This window comes from Patagioenas fasciata, chromosome 1 (assembly GCF_037038585.1).
Source record: "Patagioenas fasciata isolate bPatFas1 chromosome 1, bPatFas1.hap1, whole genome shotgun sequence".
Classification (NCBI taxonomy): Eukaryota; Metazoa; Chordata; class Aves; order Columbiformes; family Columbidae; genus Patagioenas; species Patagioenas fasciata.
Genome location: NC_092520.1, coordinates 169,461,624 through 169,489,273, shown reverse-complemented (window position 1 = coordinate 169,489,273; position 27,650 = coordinate 169,461,624). Strand labels below are relative to the sequence as shown.

The following is a 27,650-nucleotide window of genomic DNA, read 5'->3' as shown; positions in this document are numbered from 1 at the left end:
ATGTCCCCTGCAGAGCTCACACGGAGTGACCTAGATTCTTGACTTAATTTTTTGCGTGTAATTTAATTATTTTCCAATAGATTATAACTGTGTAATCCTGATGTGAACAGACATTAATAGAACCAAATAAATAATCTGGACTATGCTACCATTCCAGTTAATGAAATTGTACAAGGGAGGAAGATTTCTGCTTGACCTTAGTATTAAGATGTTTAGAGCTCATAGCGAAAAAGGAATTAAAAATTAGCAAATTTGAGACAGGAAACAAGACAGGTATGCAACTTCATAATACTTTAAATTTTTTTTTTTTTTTTTGCACTGTAAGGCTGTGTACAACCTTCATCAAAACCTTGTTTGCATCAAAAATCTGCCTAAAAATTAAATCTCAGTTCATTTTGGAAGGTGAACTTTAAAGCTGTTTTAATGTTATTTATTTCAGTATAGATATACATTGGTATAGACTGAATACTGTTGACACTCCTAATATTGCAAAGGTGTGGACCACACACACAACATACATATAAAACTGTACAGCAAAATCAAACTGCACAGTCTTTTTGTGAAGTACTAAACTCCTGGCATTGATGCTATGGAACAGACTGTAGTGTGTTTTAGACACCTTCCTATTAACTAAGCTTACAACCACCTCTAGGGGAGCTGACAGTAATTGTAATTGAACCTCCAGATCTGTATAAAATTACTGGAAAATGTAACATTTAGCTTTATTTCCCTTTTCCCATAGAGATGTGTGTTATCAGTAATACCCACCTTTTAATATACTAATTGAAGCCAATTTTAATCCTTATTAAAGGATTGTTAATCTTATTATGGGAGTGTCAATACCGGTCTGGATGATCAATCTGCTTTACTCAAAGAGATTTCACTGAGAAACTGAGGAACTTTACCACAAGATCACGGTCGCATTTTTCAACTGCTCTTATGAGCTAATTTCTGTCAGAAAACAGTGGTCGTTACCAGGAACGCCTGGAATATATTTTGCTCCACACATGGCTATGCAAACCCGAGTGTTCAACCTGATGTTAGCAACAGGACAAGCGATACCTGCTACCGTTGAATACAAAACATAATGCTCACGTTTTTCCTCAGACAGAAAGCATTATACTTGGATACCTATCATGAGAAATCACCGTGGCCTGCATGACTGCGCTTTCCATCCCTCCAGTGCTGCGGGGACCGTTGGTTTTCTCTCTCCTTATGAAGCAAAACTGCAACAATTGGCAACACGCTTTGTGAACTTGCTGCAAAAGCTGAAATTTGCTACACGATGACCAAAAAAGAGGCAGAGGGATATTATATCCACGCGGCAGCCTGTCAATGATCCCCCCCCTCACACAGCGGGCGGAGCGACCGTTGACGCCCGGCCCCGCCCCGCGCGCGCGGGGCTCAGCGGCCGCGTGAGCCCGTTTCCACGGCAACACTACCCGCCTCTAGCCCCGCCCCCCCGCCTCGGCTCCCAGGATGCTCCGCGCCCCGCGGGGTCCCGGCGGGTGGAGGCGCTGGCGGGAGGTGAGGCGCCATTTTTAAATTGCTCGAACCGGTGGCGGCTGTTGGCGGCTAAGGGGGCTGGGTTGTGAGGGGCAGCGCAATGCAGCGCTGAGGGGAGGCCGGGAGGCGGACTGCTTGGGGCTTCACCTCGCTGGGAGGCCCTTCGGCCTTTGTTCTGGCCCCGCTCGCTCCTCCCGTAGGCCGTTAGTTGCCAAGCAGAGAGCTGCAAGGCCGCGAGGAGAGGTCGGCAGCCCGTCCCGCGGTGCGATCGCCTCTGTCTCGTGTCCCGTCTGGTGACAACAGCCTGTTGCGGCTTCCGCTGGCTGGTCGTACGCTGGTGGGTTTGGGAATTATCTAATTTAGGGCTGTGAAGAGCCCACTCGCAGTCAGGCTTTCGGATGTTTATGTTCACCTGCTTGCTTTTCCACCAGTGAACTTCAGCCGTGGGCAGTTTGAGGGTAATTATTTTTCTGCACTTCTGGATATGTGACATCCGTATTACTGTTGCTCCTCTGACGAAGCTCCTGCATCCATAATTAATTGGAAAATTAACAGTCAAAATGTCATGGTGACTTATATGGCTCACTTTGCCTCTCACGTGCTCTTTGTCCACATATAAGGTGAATATAATCACATTTCTGCCTATGGGAGGTGTAGGATGTGTATGCTAACATGAGACCTGTGCCCTGTCTGAACATTTGTGTCTTTAAGTCAATATGAAAGGAAAGTGTTTTTTCAGAGGAGTTTTGCTTGTGGACTATAGGCAACCATCTGTATGCCCAAGTAAAATTTTCAATGAGACTCTAGGGAACAAAAATTTCTCATGTGTTTGAAAGTCCTTGTAATGAAAAAACAGTGAAAAACTGTAGACCAGTTGCTTTTGAGTAGAACTAGGTTTACCAGCTGATCGAATTGAGCAGTACCTGCTGTCAGTTTAAATTAGTAGCGTATGTGGCTAAAGCACAAGTTTTAATCCTGAGTTAAGATATAACCTATTATCTAACAACCATATCCCTCGTATAAGACAGAAATTGAAAGGGTGATACTGTGTGCCATGTGTGAGGATGGACACTAAAATAATAGATGCTTAATTGTTATTGGTATTTGTACTCTAAACAGTGTTGTGGAGAAAGTGATAGTAGTTTGAATGAGATTGATGTCTTCTATGATGTAGAAGTCATATGGATATTCTCCAAAATTTCTACACTTAGGCATGCAAAGGTTTATTTTCTCTGGATTCTCTACAGTGATATCTAAGCAGTATCCAGATTATGGAACTTCCTATAATAAAGGTTTTAATGTTTCTCTTTGATTTTTTTTTCCTATGTATATTTAAAATTATTACTTTGGCTATTGCAAGTTGCTGATTAGTAGAATATAGACTGTTAAAGTAATGAGAGGTATGCAATCATATTTAATATAATTTTGTTTTGTTTTGTTTATTCACTTGATATTTATGGGAAGCCTGATCTCCTGTGAGTGTGTAGCATAGTCATTTGATATTTATGGGAAGCCTGATCTCCTGTGAGTGTGTTGCATAGTCATCTAAGGTCGGATGTGTTTCACTTAACTTTGACTGTCTGAAAGCTAGGTATCTAGTGTGAGGCTGTGATTTCATGAACATCTGAGCTCCTGATGTGACAGCTCTCTGCTCCTGAAAGGAGAAAGCCTTGCTTCTCCTCCTGGCTGTTTACTTGGCTCTATGTTCCATTCTCCTCGGCAGTACCAGCTGCCTGCTTTCACTGATGATGTAGCTTGTTGGGTTTTTCCATGAGCTAGTGTGACTCACTGACCTCACAGAAAAACTATTGAGTGTTTTCTGCTTAAGTGTGTTGACTTCTTGAGTTAAATCAGTTCACAGAAGTGTCTGATGAATGACAAATCTAGGAACTGGGATGAAGAAAGGAGGAGTGGAACCTCCCATTTGTGGTGACAGTGAGCTCTTGCATTGGATTACTCTTTTTAATTTGTTGATTATCTAGTCTTACTGTAGAGTCTTAGGCAGGGATGAGACAGGGTAGTGTTTGAAGAGCCACTTTCATGAGACGCTACTTCCTTTGAGTGTCTCACTTGTTCTTTCAGGCAAATAGCTTATTGTTTCACAAGACCTTGACTGATTCAATTAGAAATAAAAAGAAAAGAAAAGAAAGAGCACATAAAGAGGCCAAGTTCTGACAGAACTGGCAGGCAAATGGATTAAACCATACATTGTGTGAAACAGCTGTTTGGCTTTCAACGGATTTTACTGAGCATTTTACTGCTGGAACAAAATGGCACAAGGCTAAATACTGTTAATTTTGACATCAATAGTTGTAAAATTACATTCATTGTGTCATCTAACTATTTAAAACAACGTGCAAATATGATAAATTTATGTGTTTTAAGTGTGACTGGGTTATGGAAAGTAGAGCCGTGAGTGAGTTCCGTATGTCCCCCAGGTGAATTACCACTACATGCTGAAATAATGTAACTTGGTTATGCCAGGTAAGCTAGAAGGAAGCCTTGTTGTTGTAAACAACATACAATAAAAATAAAAATTGTAATATAAATGAAATTATATATATCTGTTTATATTTTTCTCTAAATACAAGTATTCTCACCATTTGCGTACTTGTAGCAAACAAAAAGATGAAATAATAGAACTTAAAATCTTGTGAAAGAAGAAAAGCTCTTTCATGATGTGTAGATGCAAAGAGAGAGATGTGAAGTAGGTCTTTAAGCAATGTTTCTCTATGTATGAAACTAAACAATTGGAGAACAAAGGCAAAACAAAGGTGATTCTTGGAAATGTAATTAAGTCATGTCACTTAGCTAGATAGTCTACAATAAATAATGCTATTTTAGGTAGAGTATGCATTTTCTAGGTTTCAAGACTCTGTACCAATACCTTTACCTGCACAAAATAATGTTAAGATTTTGCAGTATGAATTCGAGGCAACTGGTAGAAGTTTGCAGTTCTACAACGTGATAAAATTTGCCAAATATATGGGTGGATAATTAATTTTAGATATGCTAGAGTTCCTTTAGAGTATTTCTCAAAAAATATGGGTGTGGTCTTGTGTAATTTTGAAAGTTATTTAAAGTCTGTTCATTGACTGTGAGAAATTACTGTAAACCAGTAGCACAGAATAAGTTCTTGTTGTTAATATGCTTAAAATATTTGTAGCCCTAAATGATGTTGACTATTGACAGTTCACTTCCAGGAATTATTTTATGATTTGGGGAAAAAAAGGCTTTTTATTTGTGGGAATGTGAGTAGGTTAAATATTACAAGTTGCTATTAACGATTTCAAGGAAGGAGGTCTAGCGAAGTAATGAAATCTCCGTGTTATTGTAGTTTGTTTCACGGTTGTCACCAGGAGTGCAAATTGTGAAACTTGCCACTAGATGTCCCTGCAAGCCAAAGTAGTTCTGTTTTCTTAAATATGTACTGCTTACGTTTTTGACGTCTGAAACAATTGTTTTGTAAGGTGCATTTTTTTCCCCCTCTGTTCTAAATTTTTTTTTCCTTTCTTCATGAAATCTTCATGCAGATGAATACATGACCAGGTGGGGGTCGTGCTTTATAATTTGTGCACTTTTTGATAGTAGCAAAAGCTGTGAGGAGAGCATATGCTTCCCACCTGCAACATCCTGGAATTGAGAGTACAAAAGGTTACATTTCCATTTATCTTTATCTTTTTGTTGATATACTCTCATAAAACACCATGGTTTTTTTGGTGTCTTTGACTTTATATCTGTTATGCCACTCCTGTAGTACTTTTTACTAAAGTAAGCTGCAGAATTCAGACCCAGCTTTAAATCCCATGCTCCTAATTCTGAGTTTTAGCTTGAAGTTCAATAGTTATATTTGCTATCTATATGGTATATGTACTTATGCTTATGAAATGCATATATACATTTGCTTATGAACATATACTGTTAAAATATTCATATAATTAATTCAGTGTTTCTATATGTTTATGAAAGCAAAGACCTGAGACAGAGAAAGTACTATTTCCTGGTGGTTGGTGTTTTGTTGGGGTGTTGGATGTGCTGCCTTATGTTTTCTCTGTGTACCAGAACTTTCTGTCCTCTCTCATGGTTTGTTGTCCTTAGAATCACCGACCATTTCTGTTCATACAGCTGTTGGTTTAACAGCTGAAAATATCTTTGAGTTTGGAAATTGCTGTTGTCCTTTGTTTTTCAACAGCCAATGAAATTCAGGAATGAAAAATACATACTGTATTGATTAGAATGTTTTTCAGAACTTGTGCTATTAATGTTTGAAATTAATTGTGTATATAGGACAGTCACTGACAAGAACGTTCTTTATTCTGATTTCTTCTCTCTTATCATTTAAGGAAATTCGGGTAAAGCAGAATATACAATTGCTGTTGTTGCTTTGCCTCTGCTAGTGTTGTAACTGATAGATTTTCCTCTGACCTTTTCCCCATCTTAATGATGGAAGAAGGAAAAATGGGAAAGAAAACTTAAATGTAAGGCTTTCTTGTGTCTTTTAGTGGAATGGGCATTGACGTGCAATGTTTATTTTCCTATATGGAAGATAGATTTTCCTCTTGCTTATAGTTCAGGGATTTATAAAATCAAATGGTAAGTGTGTAAGATAGGTGCATGGAAAATTTAAAGAATGGAATGATAGAAAACATATGTTCGATTTCATATGTAAAGAAGGTGAGGTATTTGCAGTGATGGAGATTTGATGTTTTTTTCTGTTTGGGTTTTACTTTGTAACTTGGAATTACACTTTCTATACTGCAAACATGGGGTTCTTGGGCAACAGTTCAGTTATGCCAAGAGGTAAAATGGCAGAGTGGTTGGTTTCAAAGCTTTGTGAAATTCAGTTACCGTCCTCTCTCCCTCTGATCCCTTAAAACTGTCAGTCATGGTCAGATGAATACATCTCCTCATTTCTCAGCATCTGTCAATTAGCAGCTTTCTTACTGTCACATTTAGCAAAGCTCTTTCTGGAAAGGTCACAAGAAACCACCATATTAACTTTGAAAACGAGGAAGTGACATGTATCAATGATATTTCAGGGCTGAACTTTGGGCAGGTGCCTTTCACACTGTCCATGAAACCTTAACTCTTCTTCGGAAAGCAATTCACCAGTAAGAGTTATCTGCTCTTCTTCCAGCTGAAACAATGGTGTATTGAGAATTACAATTTGTTGGGATAGTGTGACAGACTGTGGCTGTGATAAGTAGTAGTAAAAGCTGTATGTGTCTGATGTCTGTGGCCTCTGCTTGAACCCTGGTTAAAAAAGCATAATTAGGGCATTACTAGCATCATAGTTTGATTCTCGGTGCAGAGCATAAGTAAAAATAACATTTCAAGTAATCTGTCAGATAGAAGTGTTTGTACTTAATTTTTATTGAATCAAATAATCTTCATGCTTGAGTTTATTCTGTGCCCCTGGAAGGCCTATTACTTTTCAGGGCAGGCAGAATGAGCAGAGAAGAGTTGCCCTTTCAGTAGAGGTTTCTAACCTGAGTTACAGCAGAGCCAGGATTCTTCTGTACTAAAAGCAAAAGCAGCATGTGAAATCTTTGAATTGTGAATGTACTTGATTGGTAATTACATGTCCTTGTATTTGTTCAGGTGACTTGATCTTCTGGCATGTCAGCAGAAAAACAGATGGCATTGTAGATCAGTTATAAGCTAATTTTTCTTTTACTCTCTCCAGGCTCATCGTGAACAGCCATTAAATGGATGCTTTGGGCAGTGTCCTTCCTCCCATGGGTGGAAATGGTGATACGGCTAATGCACAAGAACTACAAAACCTTCTGATTAATGAGAAAATGCAATCTGAATACTACAAAGCAAACTTTCAAACTTTAAGTGCAGAAAATCTAAGGTACACTAATTTAAAGAGATTTCTTCATTTGAGCTGTTCAAAGGTGAAGCTAGATGTTCAGTGGAAGGGATTTGTGTGTGTGTGTAAGTGTTAGCTATGTATGTAAGGACAAATTCGAGTGTTGTTCATATTAGAAAATGAAAAATTCAAAATACCTTAAGACATTGCAGATTATGTTTCTGCAATACTTTTCATGCTTGTAAATATGGGATAACTTTTCAGTGTGTTACAGGAAGAGGTTATTAATAGGTTAGTTCTAACTTAGTATGTGTATGTTTGCTTCTGCATGTAAGTGTTCGGAGCTTTCAGATCTAATTTTAGAGGGTAAATATAAAATAAATATGTATTTTATCTTGCAGATTACAGGAGGACTATATAAAATCACAAGATGAACTGAAACGGTTGTTGGTTGAAAAGCAGACTGTACAGGACAGATATGAGTATCTTCTTGCTGAATGTCAAGAGGAGTTGCGGGGTAAAATCCAAGAGCTGGAAAAACTGAAGATGGAGGTGAGATAATTTACTGTCAGGACTTAATGTGAATTGTCATCCCTTAATAGGGCCATGCATGTATTTCTGTTTATGTAACATGTGTATACCTAGCTTGGATGTATTTCAGATATCTTCAAATCTACCCAACAGGAGTAATGTTTCTTCTCTCAAGTGACTATTGATTGAAATTACTGTTTTCTTGTTCACCTGAATCTTCCAAATCCTGTTGTTATGTGCTACATTAATAGTAAGACCCTCAGTCTCTGTGTGTGCTCTCCTGTTATGGGGAGCATCATCTTTCCTGGAGGATAACTTATTATAATACCTAAACCTATTAGGATAAGTGACTGCAAAAATAGATATTTGTTTCAGTCTGTGGTGACAACTTTCTTTATCTTAAAAAATAAACCAAACACCCCCCCCCCCAACCCAAACATTTAAGACAATTTGGATAACACTTTCTATAACTGCTTGTTTCTTTAAACTAATGCAAGACATGTTCTTAGGAAACAAACACAGCTTCTGTCAAAAGATTCCAGATGCATAATGGAGGAGATGTGCCTCTGTACCATAACTAGGATTAGTTACCAGGGACTTCAGGGTACAGATAAGTGGAAGAAAGGTAGAATGAATTAGGATATGTCAGAAGCTGTGGAATTTTTTTTTTTTTTTTAACGAACTATCTACCAAGTGTTGTGTTAACCATACCCAAGGAAACTTAAGAAAATACCACACAGCATGGAGCTTAAGGCAGTGGATCTTTCCTGGCCTTAGTTTCATTTCAAACCAGTACCTGTGTATCTGTTGGAGAACATGTGTCTAATGTGTTTTACAAATAATTGGCTTGGAATTGCTCATTTTGATTCTTTGGTGTTGGTTCACTTGCTGTTTGCTAAATGCTAGTTCTTTATCTTTTATGTGAGACCACTTTTCCTTCCCTTCTCCCCCAGGAAGGTGATAAATCTCTTGGCAATTCAGCTTGACATTTGTTGCTTCTACCAGTAAATATTGACATTTTAAATGCTTCTGTTGTCTTCCCAGGATGTTTTTAGTTCACTAGTACCATTTTTTTTTTCTTCTGTAGTAACTATTGAAAATTCTTTAGAAAAACATAGACAATTAAGCAGGATTCCTAAAATCATATTTGAAATACTGTGTTCCTGGCTATTTGTCCTATCACAGGGTAAATAAATTATTATGACTAGTTATTTATAATACTTTTCTGTCTTAAGGTGATAAGTCCTCCAAAAATAGAGCTGTTAAAAGCACAAATACAACAGGAATTGGAATCTTCTATGACAGAACGTTATCGGAAGCTAGAAAATGTGAGTAGTAAGTATTGAAATTGTTTCATTTAGAGCAGTGATCACGACTTCATGGTTGTTCCTAAAACCTTAGGAAATTAAAACTGAAAGGGGAGCAAAGTGTGACATTGTTCATCTGGTACTGTTGCCCCAGGCAGTAAAGAGGGAGTAGGAGGGATTCAGTTCATCAAATATAACTTGTGAAATGGTAGGGACATTTCATGGACATTTGAAGGAAATAAATCTGAAAACTTCTCTCATTTATGCTTTTGGGTATTTTGTTTAACTTAGGAGGTGGAAAAATACAGAACAGAATATAACAAACTTCGTTATGAACATACTTTTCTGAAATCAGAATTTGAACATCAAAAGGAAGAACACGCATGTATTTTAGAAGAGAAGAAAATAAAATATGAGGCTGAGGTATGTAGAATGTTACAGTAACTTAAAATGTATCTGGTAACAAAGCTGCTTGAACATTGTGAAAATGTTGGTAATGTTGTGAAATATTGATGGTTTGTCAGTTGGACACCGTTTCATAATGTAGTGTTTGTTTCTGTTCTCTTAATTCTCAAAACACTTATATGACTTATCCTAAAGCTGTCTCTGTAGGTTAGTTCAGCTATGTGTCGTAATATAATTTGTGCTATTATAAGTAAGAAGAGACTTGCCTTTTGATAAATGACAGACAGCTTTTTAAAATGCATTTGTAGTGGAATTTGAAACGTTATGCTAATGTGAAATCAATAAGTTATCTGAGCAACTGATATAAACTTAGATTTTAAATTACTTATGTGGCAACTAACACAAGAAGAAGGCAGCAGAAGATATTGTTAATACCAGTCAAGGGGTACATTTTGCAACTAAGTTGGATCACAACAGTCATGGTCAAAAGGATACTGAAAACTTGGGTAGATTTATTTCAGTTGCATGAACTCTTTCATAAACCATTAATGAATTTTCTGTTTCGGGTTTTGACTTTCAAAAGTGTAACTAAATAGATTGCCAGCTTATTTATGTTTTAAATATATGCAGCAGTATAGCTGAGTATTGCATATGTAATTTGCATATTCATTTAGGTATTTATCTGGGAGTGTATATCCTAAGATGCCAGATTTTAATCTATTAGTCCAAACATGAGACACAAATCAAAGCAATCATCACTTTCAAAATCTTTCCAAATTTGCAAATGCAAAGCATTAAAAACAGAACAGTTGTCCTTCCTGGAGCTAAACACACATGCTGCTTTACAGCCTGCCTTTCTTGTGGGCTCACTGGGTTTGTGCTAGTCCTGCAGCTAATTAGCACACTTACGAAGAATGAAACTACCTTGAGCCCAGGGTGCAATGTGATCTTGTTTCTCTCTCTTGGAGCCTTTTTTTTAACCTTCCATGCCATTTATTACAAGGAGGCTATGAAAACATCCTAATTCCCAAATGATGACTTAGGCATGTCATGCAATAGGTGGTTGAATCTCATAAAAGGGATTTGGAGGGCTTTTACTGCAGAAATTGGCTTTGCTCCATAGAGATCACTGATGCAACTTCCAAAAGCACTGCTGTATATCAGAGTTTGGACTAGTCTCCGAATTATCAAGAGAATTCTTACAAACCTTACTTTCTCACTCTTTCACCCTCAATATTGCATTTGGTTTATGTAACTCATTTTGAAACACTAGAATCTAGATATTTATAGTATGTTAGTTAGAGGCTTGACATTCGTTTCTACCTATCATACTACCTTGTAACAGAAAGATTGTTTGTTTGTTTGTTTGCTTTATGTTCTCTCTGACAGGGCCCAATCATATTGATTGTCTGGAGTTACTAGCAGATTTGAGTTCTGTTGTGGTGATAGAATTGTGGGGTCATAACATCCTGCTTAAAATATTGAAGTGTAATGAGATCGGGGTGGTCAGGGCCATGTACAGTCAAATCCTGAACATATGGAAGGGTGGGGATTCCACAGCCTTTCTGAGCAAACTATTCTGGTATTTAACCATCTTAATGGTAAACTTTTTTTCCTAATATCTAATTGAAATTTCACATGTTCCAGCTTGTCCATTGTTTCTCTTCCCATCTCCAAGAAGAGATCCATCTTCTCTGTATCCTTTTGTCATGTATACAGAGGAGTAAAGTCTCGCCTGTGTCTTCTCTTCTCCAAGCTGAAGAGGTGTAGTTCTCTCAGGCTGTCCTTCTATGTCATGTTCTGCAACCCCCTGACTATCTTGGTGGCCATCCACTGGACTCAATCCACATGATTCTTTTTCAGATGCAGTTTTACAAGCACTAGTAGGTGACAAAGGCTCACTTCCCTGGATCTGCTCGCTATCCTTCTGACAGGATGCAGGTGGTGATCTTTGCTGCAAGGGTACTCTGCTGACTAATGTTCAACTTGTTGTCCACTAGGACCCCCAGATCCTTTTCCATGGAGCTGCTTTACAGGCCGTTGCCTCCAGCCTGTACTGTTGCACAGGTTATTCGATCTCAGACGCGTCACTTTGTACTTGCTCTTGCTGAAGGTGTTCCCATCAGCCTGTCCAGATCCCTCTGAATATCAGTTCTGCTTTCCAGCCCATTGACCATATCCCTCTCTTTGCTGTCAACCACAAGCTTGCTGAAAGTATACTCAGTGCCATCATCCAGATCACTAACAAGGACATCAACAGTACTGGACCCTTTACTGATCTCAGAAAGACCCCAGTAGTTACAGGCAGTCAGCTGGGCTTTGGACTCTGATCATCACTCTTTGAGCCTGACAGCCCAGCCACCTTTCCACCTACTTTATCATCTACTTTTCCAGACCATATCTCACCAATTTAGTGAGAGAGAAGATTATGGGGGACTGTATCAAAGGCCTTGTTAAAATCAAGCTATACAAGATCCACTGCTGTCTCCTTGTCTGCAGTGCCGCCCACCTCTTTCTAGAAAGCAGAGAAGCAGGTCAGGCATGATTTGCCCTTGTTAAATCCTGCTTCCCATCACCTCATCTTTCATGTGTTTAGAAATGGCTTTTAAGAGGATTTGCTACATAACCTTCACTGTTGTGAAGCTGACTGTCCTGTAGTTATCTGGATTCTTCTTGACCTTTTTGCTCTGGGTGTGCTGTCTTGCCTCTTTCCAGTCGTCAGGGACCTTCTCTGGTTGCAGTGACTTTTGACAGATGATGAAGTTTAGCCTTGTGATGGTACCAGTGAGCTCCTTCAAAATGCTGGGATCCATTCCAAGGACTTGTGTGTGTCCAGTGGATTAAATGATCTCTAACATTTTCTTCCTATGCTCTGGGTGGTGTTTTACTCCCACAGACTATTAGGGGGCTCAGGAGCATCTGAGCCCTGAGAACAAGCCTTATCAGTGAAAACAAAGCAAAAAAAAGACATTGAGAAATGGATCTGATTTTTCCTACTCAAAGAAAGAAAATAGACCCGAATGTATATTCTTAATATTTTTAATGCGCACTGCTGCTCTTCTGAGTTGTCAGTTACTGTGTTTGTTGCTGCCTGACTCCTAACCAATGTAAAAGCTTTTCTTTTTCTGATTAACATCTATCAGATTGCAAGACTGGATAAAGATAAAGAAGAACTCCGTAATCAGCTGCTTAGTGTTGATCCCACGAGGGACAGTAAACGCGTGGAGGCACTCTCTAGAGAAAAGGCACAACTGTTTCAGAAATTAAAAGGCTTAGAAGCAGAAGTAGCAGAGCTAAGAGCAGAAAGAGACAATTGTGTTGTGCAAGCCGAAAATGTTCAAAGAGTACAGGTACGACAGATAGCTGAGATGGAGGCTATGATAAGATCTCTAGAGGTAAGGTTCTTTTTTCTTTTTCTTTTTTTTAAAAAAAATTAATTTTGCCTCCTTATACAGTGTAGCAAGAATAACGCTTGGCCTGATAGAACTGTCACTGAAGTTTCTGGTAATCTTGCTGATGACTCCACCATTTGAATTTGTACATTTCAGATTTAAAAATGAATTGTAAGTACAATTGGGAGTTATGTACCACCAATTCAACTTTGGAAAGGTGGAAAGATCAACTGAGAGATTCTGTTGGATGATCTTCTTTCTAAACACACGAGTGCAGTCGATGTTTGCAATCACAGTCAGTAAGGTGGTCATATCAGCACTTGTCACTTGGGTGGAGTTAGAAACTGATGACAGCGTTAATAATCTCCTACAGTATTTTTCTTTTAAAAAATGTTATCTGATGCTCCCCTATTCTTTAATCCTCTCCTTGTGTGTTGTCTTCCTTCTCACCTACTTGTGTCTCTCCTTTCTCCAACACATTACTGCAATTGTTTAGTTCTTGGCTGTTGCTCTCCCTTAAAGTACCTTTGGTATTTCTGGCCTGTTTTGTGTTTCCCAGGTTTCCAGTGTATTCCTCATCTGTGGTCTTCAGTCCTCCTGTCAGTTCTTACTTTCCGTGCACCTTTCTCACACAGTTGTAGCATACAAATGGTTCATTTTCCTTTGTGATGTTTTCAGTGCTATATAGCTTTGTTACAAAATGCTCTGATCACAAGAAAAATGATGTAATATTCTTAATTTAGGAAACTTAAACAAAGTCCTGCTGGTAATAGGTCAATTCAGAAAAAGGAAGGTGAAATCGTAGGTTAGATTACCTTTTTGATACTTAATATAAATTCAGGGTCTTGAGTCTATAATACTCCCAGTAATTGCATTTAATTTCCTCTCCATGATGTTAATTCTTCAGTTAGTATAACTGCATAGGCTGACATATAACATCTTTTTGAGCACCACTTATAGTCATACTTGTATTTACAGCCCAGTAATTTACTGGTAGGAATACCTGCTGTCTCCGAAGTCAGATTACCTCTGCCTCTCATGAAATAGGATTGAAAATGTGATTCTGTGCATGCAGTGTTAGAAAAAAAGTTGTGACATTTGAATAAAATTCAAGACCATTATTGTATTGCAACAGATTGTCAAGCAAAGACAAATATTTCTATATTTTATTATTATGTAATATAAAGGGTCAATAATATCTGAAAGCCCAAATCAATTGAACCTTTCAAGTGAATAGCAAGAGACAACCCTCCTCCAAAATTCTTACAAATCCTTCCTTTGTTCTAGGCAGAAAACAAGTCTGCTGACCTACAGATTGATCGACTTGAGAAAGAACTACGGATGAGTCATGAGCAAAATGCTCTTTTAACTAGTAAACTTCACAAATATGAACGAGAGGTCAATTCCTTAGCTGCTAAAGTAAGTGCTTTTATGATATTTCAAATACATTTTTAATATTCTGTTAGCTTTAAGTTTTTCTGTTTATATTTTGCATAAAGAATAAAGCAGCAATGTCTTCTGCTGGGACTTAAAATAGGTTTGGATTTTTTTCCCAGTTTCAGTTTGAAGATGTAGCATAAGAGAATTTACAGGAAAAAACATCATCTCTAATAGTATATTTATGAAGATAGAGGTTATGCTGTTTTTATTTCATTTTCTAGGTCTTTTTTATTCTAAACAGAACAAAGCTTGAAGAGGTGTCTTTATAGTCATGTTTTTAGTACTCATGAAAATAGCCAGCCGTATTGCATTGAAACCAGCATTACTTTTCCATTGTGTGCAAAGTGCAATAGAGCTTTAAATTGACCTTTTTTTTTTTTTTTTCTTCTTTTAAATGGAGCTATGGCTTCTGGAGATGTTGGAAAGTATCCTCCAAAGGGGCTGTGTTATCTACAGGAAGCAGGTTGCATTGGAATCACCTGAGGAGATTTAGGTTATATTAGAATCAGGATAGTTGCCTTAGCATAATGTTCTTCTTGGGATAATGCCAGCATGGCTTGTACAGAAACATTTCTGTAGAGCACCGCATTGTATCATTTTACATAGATCATTGTCTTGCAACTTGTTTGAGTATCTTAGGTGTTGGGTTGGCACCAGATCTTAGAGGTTCTGTGTTTATATGTTTTTTTTAATTATTATTTTTTGGGATCGTAGAAAAAAAAAGATCAGGCAGCTTCTAATTTAGGGAAAACTTAAAAGTGCTTGAGAAAAGTGACACCAATGTTTAGTTTTTCAGCATAACTAGATTACTATGATGCCAGACTCAGAATTTTATCTGGTTGCAGTGACTCATCAAAAAAAGATATGTAATTTCATATGTAGTTATCTGAATAAACAAGAAAAACCAAAACACTAGTAAACTGGTTTACCATCAAGTGTTGAGAATACTTGCATCGGGGGTGTCAAACTCATTTTCACCTAGGGCCACATCAACCTCGCTGTTGCCTTCGAAGGGCTGATTGTAATTTTAGGACTGTATAAATGTAGGAGTAGTTACATTTATACAGTCCTAAAATTACATTCGGCCCTTTGAAGGAAAGGGCTGATGTGGCCCCCCCCCTGTGAAAATGAGTTTGATACCCATGACTTACATTGTTTCATGTGAATTTGAGTCAAGATACTCATCCTAATGAAACAGTTACTTGGGTAAATATTAGCTTTCTGCTGTTGCTTATTCCTTCCTTTGTGGAGAGAACACTGGGTAATAAATTTTTATCACATCTGCCAGTTCCTGGTAGCAAATTTAATCCCCTGTGTTTTCACGACTTTCTGGGGAGGCTTTAGTTAGTTCTGAACTAACTGTGAAACCAGTAACTTTGGTCTTTTATACCTAGTTGAATGCAGAATTATTTTAAGCTCTCTGTTGACTTACAGCTATCCTGCAGTTCTGAATATACTTTCCAAAATAACACTAACATTTGTGTTGTGTGGGTATGGCAGTTAGTATTGTTGTGATATGCCTCAAGAAAGATACAATACAAGAACAGACCTGCAAGTCCTACCGTAGTTGCTCTTTAACAATCTCAGATTTCATTCAAAACAGGCTTTACAGTGCACATTGATGAGTGTGAAATATTTTGTTTGGTCTTTAGTCCACAAAAGTTCTAATTTACTGTAAGAACGGGATGTACCTATACCAGTATTTAAAACCTCTTTATACAATGTGTCATACTTGTCTCACATGAATCATAAATAGGAGGGGGAAACTTCAGTTAAACATTTTTAACCAATTATCTATCAGAATATATAGAAATTGTTACAGTCTCTACTTTTTTCTATGAGCTGGTATTCTCTGCTCACCTCCTGAAGCAGAAAATTAAAATCTTCATTGGTGTTTCTTGAAGGGAGGAAGTAGAAACTCATTTCTATATGAACCTCCACCCTCTTCTGCACCCAGTCAAACTTATTCCTGCACACAGGTGCATGCACTTGCCTTCCAGATTTTGTGCCTTAAAAAAGCCACCTTAAATCTTTGCAAGTTGCCCTGAAATGTTCTCAACTTAGTATTTAAGCAAGCAAATCCACCGTGTAGTTACTTAATAAGCTACTATGTCATTCTTAACCTTTTGCCACTTGTGTATGCTAGCAGGTTGTAATTACATTTGTCATTGTGACTGGATTTTCATTATAAGAGCTTTCCTCTAGATATTTAATTCTCATTGACCGTGTAATTACTGCGTACAAATGCCTAAACTATAGAAATTTTCCATGTAAGCAGTAATTGTCTTTGATTTGATGTTCTTTAAGTTTCTGCTTTTATGTGGCCATTTGATGTGTATGTCACAGTTGCAGCAAAGTATTCGATTTAAAATGCGCTTTAAAACTATGAAGACCTGGATTTTTGAGAAAGTAATAGGGCACTCCAGGAGTTCGGAGGGACTGTAAGTAGTTGCCAAACTGAAATTACTTGAGGGAGCAATTCATAACCTGGTTTTGCACATCACTGTTTTGTTTTAGCTTGACTCTGGTGGATCTTTAGTTAGAAGTGAAGCATGTGTAAACTGACATACTAATGTGTGAGTTAGCGAGGCATGAGGGTCATGTGCGATATTGGATCAACATCATAGCAAGACATTTCCAATGAGTAGTCTCTTCAGAAATACACCGATATTCAGAGATTACCTTGTAGAGTGTTTAGTGTTTACTCAGAAACCAAGTTTTCACAGGCAACCCTGCACTTGTGTGTGTTTATCACCAAGGCTTCTTAAAAGAGTAATATCTTTTCTACACTGTAACTTGTAGTAACCGGCTGGTTAAAGATGAAATGCATACCAATAGGCAGACAGCCTAGTTTCTGGAATAGAAGTTGTTTTTGAGCATCTTATTATTTTTTTAGTCAAGGAATATATAAAACTTGCATTTCAAGATGACTGACAACTCATTCAATAATCTTCAATGTGTGACTTGAGCAGTTAATAAAATCCTGGAATAACAGTGATTATGATTTGAGGAATCAGGTCATGTTAGTAGCTTTAGTGTTACAATATCTCTAAAATAACCATTGAAAAGAGTGGATATGCTGGATTGACATTCAGGAAAGCAGTGGAAGAAAAAAATATTTAAGGTATGTTTAAAATAAGCACAGTCCACAATTATTTGGCAAATTTTCTTGTTAGCAAAGTATCACATGAAAAACATACAGTAAAGCTGTGAAAATATGTATATATTTATTTTAGTTAATTGGTTGGGTTTTGTTTTGTTTTCTGTTTCAAAGGTAGAAGAAGTTAAACATTCTCATAAATTGGAAGTAACAAATGTCAAACTGGAGGCAGCAAAAACAAAGAATGAGGCAGAAAGAGAGAGAAACAAGATTCAAAGTGAAATGGATGGTAAAATATGCAATTAATTTCTAATGACTTTTGTGACTTCTAGTTAGCATATTAAAATTATTTGTCCTCCCAACATTTCCCAGCAACCTTCACCTTCCACTTCCATTCTAGGTCATAGATCTGAAAATTTGTTTTTGTATCTGAAATAACTGTTTTGCTTCCCTTGGTTGAGAAGAACAACTACAGAACAATCTTGTATTTGTGTAAGTTAGTGAATTTGTGATACAATTTGAGCACAATCTGTTTTAAATCATATACCTCCTATTAGGGTTATTTTTTTTTTTTCTGTTATTTCCAAATTCTAGAGTCTCTCACACTCTGCTTGAAGCTTCAACGTACTATAGAGCTTCAGCGGTGGTTTTATTTTCTGATTCTGTGTCCACAGAATTGCTAACAGTTGGGTAAGGCTGCCACGTGAAACAAAATACAATTTCTAGCTCTTTGAAGAAAATAGATGATGGTCTAAGCTACTTAATACAGCTGAGCCAGGAGGCAACCTGAAATAGGCTTTTTGAGAGAAAAGGCCAACAATGTCAGACCCTATAAAATATGAAGTTAATACAGACAATGTTTAAGCTAACGTGAACTTACTGTGGAATCCAGCTTAATCACTGAATGAGCTAAATAACCGGGAGTCATTGCTGTAGCGTATTGGCTTATTTGCTGGTGAACATAGGTGTCTTGGTCAAAAGTTTTTAATTTGCATCTTCTGTTCCTGTGTATAGAGTCCTCATTTTAGAATTGCCTCAGTTGGTAGTATGAGTGGATCAAAATGGAAGAATTGTTGTAGCCAGGCTACTATGACTTCACTAGCAACCAGTCACTGTTTACCATCAACTTTTCCATAAAAAGAAAATAAGACATTTTCTTGCTTGACCTTTACATAGATGTTGTGCAACACTTCTTTTAATTAATCCAGACACAACTGCTTAGCAGAAATTGCTTTACAATCAAAATTTAAAATAATATCAACTGTTTAATTACTTTTGTATGTTAAAATATAATAATAAACCCTCATAGACAGAGATTCCAGTGTAATGGTTACTCTTCAAAAATTTTTGAAATGTTGCTGTTATCCATTCATTCATTCATTCACTTTATCATGTGAATTGTGATTTTTAGCTCTCATTTATCAATTTATAAAGTTATTTTAATACTGGATTTCATCACATTGATATTAATAATGACTTTTTAAAATGTATAATGCAGGATTGCTGTCAGACAAGGAAGTTCTGAAGGCAGCTGTGGAACATCATAAGATGCTTTTAGCAGAAAAAGATCGGGAGCTAATTCGTAAAGTGCAAGCTGCCAAAGAGGAAGTTCTTGAAAAAATTGCAGCCTTACAGAATGAAAAGTACGTTTGTTGGTTTACTGCTCAACTTCTAAAATAAGAGTGTTTTGAGTAACTTTAAATAATATTATTCTTAGCAACTAAATGCTTCTGGAATTTTGTCATGATTCTTGTATACATGTTGAATAATGTCTCAGGTTAGAACTCGAGAACAGATTAGCTGATCTAGAGAAGATGAAACAGGAACAAGATACTGGGAGACAATCTGAAAAGGATCAATATGAAGAGAAACTGCGTGTTGTACAGATGGCAGAAGAATCTAGCAGAAAGGAACTTCAGCGTTTGCGGTAGCGTGGCTTTTCTGACCTTAACAAAAATTTCTCATTTTCCTCACCTAGCTTCTTTGCAGTAGTCACTATAAAAGTTTACTGTTCATATGGTAAATTAAACAAAATTATCTTTTGCATTGTGTAAAAAGAGGGCAGAATTAAAAATATCCTGTTGTAAAAAAAAAAAAAAAAACAAAAAAAAACCAAATAATTCATCTCAACTTCAAAAAATTTAATGAACATTTTAAAAACATAATTTTTCAGTACTCATGTATATTAAAATCATGTCCATGCTGGCTGCTGGCATAGCCCCAGCATTGGAGTGAACCAGTTCTCTTCCCACAATGGCACCATATCAGCAACTGGCCAACTGCAACCCTACATATGATTTCTCTTTGAGTTGACTATTATTGTCTCAGTGAAGTTGTTTTACTATAGTATTTGTATGAATGTCAGTAAGATAAAATGAACAAAAGTCATACTCCAAAAGCAAACAAATCAGTGTATTTCTTATTCCTGTATGAATTCTTATAATCAATTTAAAAAATATTTTTAATCATTGTTTAGTTCAATATTTATCAGCCTTTCAAATTATACAATATATTCTGCTGTCAGGCTGATTTGTCCTGACTTCTAACAGATCTATTTTAATTAGATAAAAATAAGGGTGTCTTATACAATTTTAGATTAAAAATTCAACAGCAAACTACTCAGACGGAGGAGTTGGAAGAAAAGAAACGTGAAAGTGCTGATCTGAAACAGGTGAGGCCGTATTGCACTGTAATGTTTTATAGAGAAATACAACCTTTCCTGCAGTTTGAATATTAGATTGAATTTTTAAGGCCTTTGTTTCCCAAAGGGACAAAGTGCATACAACAGATACTTAAAGGGAGAAGTGTTCAGAAATCAGTCATGCTTTCCTGGACATTTATAAATGAATTACAGCTTTTTGCATTGTGTGTTTTGTGGGTACCAAGGATTTCAAAGCTGAATGTTTGTAGACGGTATATTGAATACAGTTATGCACTATTTAACTGGAGATTCAGTTTCCATGGAGACTTATAAATTGTTTCTAGGTAATGCCTTGTATTTGCACTGCATCTCTCATCTAAGGTTCTTCAAGTGCTTAACAGATGTTTCATAAATGAATAAACTAGTGTAAAGAGGTATATTTCTATTGCAGACAGAATTGATGGCAGTGTTGAAAATAAGACCTAATTCTTTTAACTCCTCTTCAGCCATGATGTTATTTAGTAAATAAGAACATAGCTGTGCATCAAAGGAGTCTGTGAGCTGTGGGCACTTGAAGTTCAAGGCAATATTTCTTTTTTCCTCCAGAAATCAAAAACTGGACTATCTGTATGTGGTTGATGCAGCAACTGCGGCTGTAACAGGTTGTGCGTTGTGACAGTGAAGAGTCAAGGTAGCACCACAGCTCAGCTACCAAACAACATGTGGCACTCTAGTTGAGTTCAGGCCTGGGGCTTCATGTTGGATTTCTTAACTTCTTAACATCAATGACTGGAGACTTCTGCCTCCCTTTCGTTTTCATTTAACTACGCTAGAATCATAGAATCAAAGAATCATAGAATGTCCCGAGTTGGGAGGGATCCACAAGGATCATCGAGTCCAACTTCTATCCCTGCATATGACAAATCTACAGTGAAAACCTTCTTTGTCTAGTAGTGATTTACTATAAAGCTTCTGGAGGAGCTGTTGAGTAAGGAGAAAAGGAATAAATAAGCTAGGTCTATGAAAAGCTAATGCAGCCAGTTGGTGTCTGCATTTTGCTCTATCTCACCTATCTCCAAATTACTTAATTATTTGTATACCCTCTCAAATGGAAGCATTTCATTCCTTTGTAGCAAATTCACGACATGCAAGTCCAGCTTGCGTCAATTTCTCAATCAGAAAATGATTTGTTGGAGTCTAATCAGAAACTGAAGGAAACAATAGAGAGATTGAAACAAGAATGTCAACACGCAAGGACTCAAGCAGAAAAAGCTCAGCTGGAAACAGAGAAGTAATTTTTTTTTTCCTTCCTTTTGACTCTAACTTTTCTTTGTATTGTTTGTGTTCCTCTCACGTGGATTACATAGTATGGATTGTAGATTCTCAGTAAAGTCAGAAATTAAAAATTAATGGGAAATATTGGACAATTGTAAAATATGGCTATACCTCCTGTTATGCAGTGTGTATATATTTTAAAATGACTGTTACAATTAATTCTTGATTAGTAAAATAAACTATTAGTATAAAATTATTATAAATATATAAAAATATATTTTTATGTTTTATATATTTATACAATCCTATTTATACTGAAGTGAATGTCAAACTTGTTTTAGTTTAAGTGGGTCTAGAGTTTCTTTTAAGAGTGCTTAAGCATTAAGGGTGAAAGAAGTGCTTAAGCATTGTGTTAGGCTTTGATAAGTTTTCAGGGACCTAGCTTGTGTATGTATTTTTTTTTTGTTTTTCGTTTCCCCCGCTATATCCTTTTAGCTGATATGAGGCAAATAAAAGCTTCTTGGATATCTTCTAGCTGCCCTCATCAAAACAAAACCAACCAACCAACCAAAACTCACCACTTTCCTTTTTTGCATGACCTTGACCACATACAATCAAAATATGCTAAAAAATGCTGAAGGCAACCAAATCTTGTTTAGAGCCCATACAGTAATGGATGTTTTCCTGAAATTTAAAGATTAATTTGTCAGTCTGAGATGGCTATTTAGTATTTCCTAATCTAATAACTAAAAACCTGTCTAACTTGCACTGGATCATTGTGTGGCGGGTTTTTAAAAAAGTCAGCATCACAGATTAAATAGAAAGCTTCCAAGAGCATGTAGCATTTTTTTGTTTTATTTTCTCTTTTGCTACAAATCAATACTGCAATTGCTGTTTTGTCATTGAAGTGTTGCTTTTCAGTTTAACATTTGAAGAAATTATTGCATTAGGACTGCAGAGTATGTTCAGTTGCCAGTAGCATGTTAAATACTTTGGATGTTTACTTTAGGAAGTTATTCTGAGTGAGATTGTCAGAGTTTTGTGTGAGTTAAAGATGTCAGTTATGTATTTATGGGCCATAGACCAGTCAGAAGCAGGTTTTCTTGGGCAGGCACTGAAGGAGCTTGGCAACCCTCAGGGAGTGCTGTGCAAGTATGTAGTAATGGGAAATGCACTAAGGCCAACCCTGCATAAATTAAGCAGCTTTGCAGCCCACATGTAAGTCCTCCAGGTCTGTCCTACTTGTCACCTGGGGAGCCCTGGGACATGTTTCCATTCTTTTTCTGACTCTGGAGGTGATGGGACTCCTTCCGCAGTTCAGTAATTCTTACGAGTTTGAACTCCCAAGAGTTAAGTTGTACCAAAGCGACTTGGCTTAAAGAGGAAGTGAAATAAGGGCCAAAAGATAAGAAAGCTGAAGATAAAAAGTCTCAGATAAGTAAAATAATGCCAGTTGAACCGCAAGTAGGCCAAGCAGCTGCCTGCCTGACTGTGTCAGTCTTAGATTTGGATATGAAAATGTGAAATGAGAAAAAGGGCTGAAGGCAAACTGTGAGACTGATGCAGGTCAGAGATCAGCTCAAACAGGCTCTTGTTAAGTGTTTCAGGAACACCAATAGTGGCATTAAAAAAAAAAAATCTCGTGGCATTTTTAACCACTGTCTCAGCTGAATTTTTTTTACTGTTAAGTAGTGCTTTTTGAGAAAGCCTTGGTTCCTGGGTAGTAGTAATTATTTACAGTCAACAGCAAGGTACAAACCCCACTGGGTCTACTAAAAGAACTGGGATGGGTACCAAGTGGGCCAGGATCCAGATTCTGATATGAGAGGGGATGACTTCTCATGCTTGCACTGTGGGGAAGGAAAAAGGTTTTTGGTGAGAAATTTATGGCGATTCATTCAGAGTCCCCGTGGGGAAATTGCATGAGCCCAAGACTGGAGTAGTATGGATGCACCAACACCAAGCCTTGGATTGCATTTGTTAAAAATTGCTGCATAGAATCTCACCGTTCGATTTTTTTTTTTTTTTTTTTAAAAAGAATCTCTCAATTTGATTTTTTTTTAATAGTACTGTAGTTAAATATGCAGTTAGTTCTTGTCTCCTTTGACCCACAATGCAGGTAGCCTAAACAGAAAAGGCGGCAGGGAGAAACCAGCTGGTTTCCTATCCACTGCTGAAGAACACAGCCTTATTTTAGTATGTTTTAACCATGCAAGGGCCTGAACTGATAACATCTGGTGGTGGTGGTGGTGTGCGTTCAGCTGGGATGTTGTCTAGGAACCACATTGGTGAAGTTTCCTGTAGTGTTGGCGGTTGTTCTGGTTGGGAGCACACGAGTCAAGCCTGTATGTCTCTGTCACAAAGGTGTAGTAGACTGCACAGAGCGGCAACCTCTTCTCTTACATCTTCCAAACAGAGCAGGTAGTTGTCAGTTCTTCTGACAACTGACATTTGGCATGGGTGTCTATGGGTGTCTATGGGTTGTGTTCCAGTGTGATTACCTGATCTGAAGTGAGAACTTTTCAGTGGACAGTTTGGCAACACGCCAAGCCAACAAGCAGCCTGCAATGAACTAGCTTATTGGAATCAGTTTTGAAGCTTTGCCTCATAGTTGAACACAACCTAGGATGGTATTAATGCACAGGTTCAATTTTGGTGAATCTTGATCACAGTCAAGTTTAAATCAGATCCTTGAAGTATATAAAGGTAGGAGTTGTGAAAAGATGCATCTGTATTAAAAGCCCTAAGGTACTAATGCAACATACTGCTTTGTCTATATAATCTCTTGATCTTCTCACCTCATTTTTTTCAAAGGACTTTAGAATACAAACGTATAGAATGGCTGGAGGAGAAGCACGTGCTTACTCAGTGCATCACAGAGAAAGAAGAGAAATACAACCAGCTGAGGAGCAAGCTATGTCGAGCTGCTGTTGCTCAAAAAAAGGCATGTTGACTCTTCCTTTATGAATGGTCCAGCTTATGAAAAGTTCATCTTTGCTTTGGCCAGCCAGAATTGTTTTAATATTAAGGGTTTATTTCCAGTCTACTATATATAATAACAAATTATATCAGATTCTTCAAGATTAGTGATATGCAAAAGAATATTAGCGCCAACAACTTTGTTATAACGCCATCAAAGGTTTTTATGAGACTCTGTATGTGTGTGTTTATATGGTTATTTAAGAGGTGGACTCCTTGATTAGTAAGGATGATGTTTCGGACATCAGGCAAATGATGTTCTGCTTTTTTTCGATGGAATATTACAATTTTCTGTCTTCTCCTAAGTTTGCTTTTTATGAAATAACTTTAAAGGAAAAGCTGATTAATTGTTTATGAAAGCTCAAGATAAGTTGGGAATTTTATACCTTGGACATATACAGGTTATGAAACCTGCTACTGGCTTTTAAGATTATTAAAAAATTAGGTCAAAATGAGCCAAAAAAAGGCATACTTTTTTTTTTGGTCATGTTTATACTTATTTTTAAGTGGTCATTTAACAAATGAATTTTGTAATTCTTCAATACAGTTAGTATTTGTTGGTACAGTAAGTCACTGACCAACAAGTGACTGACAGCTGTCCCTCTTTCAGTCACAGCTCTGGGTCATTTTCCATCCTAATCTATGAAGCCATTACTTAGCTCTGTTTGAAATGTCTCTTTGACAGAGAAAGACTCTCAATGATAATAAACACAGGAGGATGCAAGAGAAACTACAACTTTTGGAAGCCAAGCTAGAAGAGCTGGAAAAAGAAAATCAGGTGCTAAATAGGTAATAAACTTTGCTTTTTCTTAGCTTGAAAAAATGACATATGCCCAAGATCTGACTTACAAATATGCAGTGATTTTGAAGATATGTGACACTTGGTTTAATCTAATGGCATTTTCAGCACTAGAATTCTGTGAATGGAGTCCAGTTAGGATGGGTAGCTGAGAGTTTATAAGACAACTGCAGGGCTGTCTCTTTGAGGAGAGATGAGCAAAAAAGATCTGATAGATGCAGTTGCAGGAATCCTTTCAAAAGAAGGAAGTGTGTACAAAAGGAGGGGTGGCAGTGAAGCAGGGTTAGAGTTGGAAGTACAGTATGTAAAACTAAATGGAAGACAGGAAAGAAAAAGACTTTAAAACTGCAGGAGAAACAGATTTATTATCCTTGTTGAAAGACACGCTTTTAGTTTTTTTTCCTCTTCATTGAGCACCTCTGGAGGGCTTGATTCAAATCATTTAATGTGGCTCACTACTGTGAATGCTATTGAAAACTTAATTTATTCTGTGTAAACTCTTATCTGTATAATACAGCCAATAGCTTAATGTGTAGAGGGACTTTTAGACAGACATGTAAGCAAAAGAATATTCACAGATCTTCCAACTTCCAGTTCCTCTGGTACACAGTGTTCCTTCGTAGTGACAGTAAACAGCACAGTACTCATGGAAAGGTCCGCTGCTGTGTTGGGATAACGAAGGTTTTTAGCAATAAGAAATCTCTTACTTTTTCTAGGCAGAATGTTTCCTATGAAGAACACACACGCATCCAGAAGAGACTGAAGGACTTGCAGCGCAGGCACAATGAATTCCGGAGTTTAATTCTGAATCCTAACATGCCGTCGCTCAATCCAGTCAGTATAATGTCATTGTCTGCCTTGCCTCCCGGGCCTGAAATGTCCTTCGGCCTTCTCCAGGTGGTGATGTATTACAAGTTGGGAAAATAATACAACAAAAGATGGTACTGGAACACAGACCTTAGTCTTAAGGAAGGAATATTTCATCTTTGAACAGAACAAGGAAACTTTGAGGAGTGTTTCTAGTGATATTCCCTTCTTCACAATAGGAGGGAGTTCTTGAAAGACAAATGGAACATCTCAAAATGTAGCGAACAGGCAGTTTTAACCCAGTTCTCCGTACTTTTTCCTCCTCCTGAAAGGCTTTAAATGGCATCTTCTGACCAAGAAATACCGTAGTGTTGGTCGCACATCATGGTTTTATTATCAAAAAGCAGTATTGCTGCTCTTGATTTCATGCGTGGTTAAGTTTTACTTGCTCTGGTGACCTTCTGAGGGTGAAAAATTTCTCAGGCTGAGGTTGCCCAGGATGGCTGCACAGATTCTTGGTAACTGAGACCTCAGGTCCAGGTGCTGCTTCATCTGAGAGGAGGAACACCTGCACACATCTGTTTTGCTGATGCTGTTTGTCATGAATGTCAGAACAATACCCACAAAACACTGAGGAGTAAAATTTAATAAGGATATTTGGGACTTCACAATTTTTATTTTTAAAATCAGTAAAGAAAGTGAAATTATTGCTCATTTTGGTCCCTTGGAGGTGTGCAAAATGTAATAGAGCCACTTTTTTTTTTTCATTTCAAGGAGGAACAGCATCAAAGAGAGCTCTCCCTGCTTCGCAAGCGGTTGGAAGAACTAGAAAACACGCAGAGAAAACAGCTGGAAGATTTGGGACCACGTAGAGAGCGAGTAACGTTGGGCACATACAGGGACTCAGGTAGAACCAAGATGGTTGGAGAACGTGATGCACAAAGCGAGAACTCCAAATAAAATCTGCAAACTCCACATGCTGTTAGTTTTCAACTAAAGCCTTTCAATTAAAAGCCTGTGCACAGGCTTTTACTATTTTGCCAAAAACATGTATTTATGTGCCTGAATAGTGTAAAGTATATTCTGCATAGTTTTGTATTTATTTTTTATAGGCCGTCATAAATTATCAGATATAACGGTTTGACACAGAAGCATTGCAAGATGAACTATATTTTGAAATGTTTTTAGATAAATGATGTAAAATTATTTGAAAGGCAAAATATATGAAATAATCTCATCACATGTGACTTTAAAAGCATTTATGAAGATTTGGCTTGTGCTGATATTTAAAATAAAAATGAAACCCAAATTTTTTTTGATAAATTCTTTAGATCAGGTGTGGAGTTTTGCTGCTTTGATGTTTTGACTGTTTCTTTAACAATGCTGTAATCCACATTTGGATTGTTGTTTTGAAGTTCCCATGCAGATAGAGAAGATGAAATGCAAAAAGTGCTGAAAGTTTTTTCTGCTACCCTTGACAATGTGCCTTTTGTATTTTTATAACAGGAAGAAGCAATAATTGGGTTTTTTTACTATGTTGTAGTAGAGATGAAGTATAAGCTTGCCTTCACAGTATGCAAATTTAAGTTGGAATTTGTTGCTACAGGAATTTGTTTACTTAACTACAATAAATGTATTTATTCAAGGATTAAA

The 27,650-nt window shown here is 37.2% G+C and overlaps 1 protein-coding gene across 4 annotated transcripts; it reads left to right on the top strand.

Annotated features, from left to right (window-relative positions):
- The first annotated feature begins 1,451 nt into the window (after positions 1–1,451).
- Positions 1,452–27,650, top strand: CEP83 (centrosomal protein 83). 4 transcript variants are annotated; one of them, XM_071800093.1, is made up of 17 exons: positions 1,657–1,843; positions 1,938–1,964; positions 7,193–7,363; positions 7,723–7,873; positions 9,088–9,180; positions 9,451–9,582; positions 12,708–12,959; positions 14,244–14,375; positions 17,671–17,785; positions 18,995–19,139; positions 19,274–19,423; positions 20,092–20,167; positions 21,271–21,428; positions 24,227–24,356; positions 25,077–25,180; positions 25,907–26,087; positions 26,772–27,650. In XM_071800093.1, exons 3-17 carry the CDS (start codon positions 7,215–7,217, stop codon positions 26,955–26,957), a joined length of 2,154 nt encoding a protein of 717 aa, XP_071656194.1. In that variant the 5' UTR covers positions 1,657–1,843; positions 1,938–1,964; positions 7,193–7,214; the 3' UTR covers positions 26,958–27,650. The 4 variants fall into 4 exon arrangements, with proteins under 4 accessions (XP_071656196.1, XP_065717894.1, XP_071656194.1 ...); XM_071800095.1 differs by lacking the exons at positions 1,657–1,843; positions 1,938–1,964 and adding an exon at positions 1,452–1,527 and having other exon boundaries at positions 25,907–26,024; XM_065861822.2 differs by lacking the exons at positions 1,657–1,843; positions 1,938–1,964 and adding an exon at positions 1,452–1,527.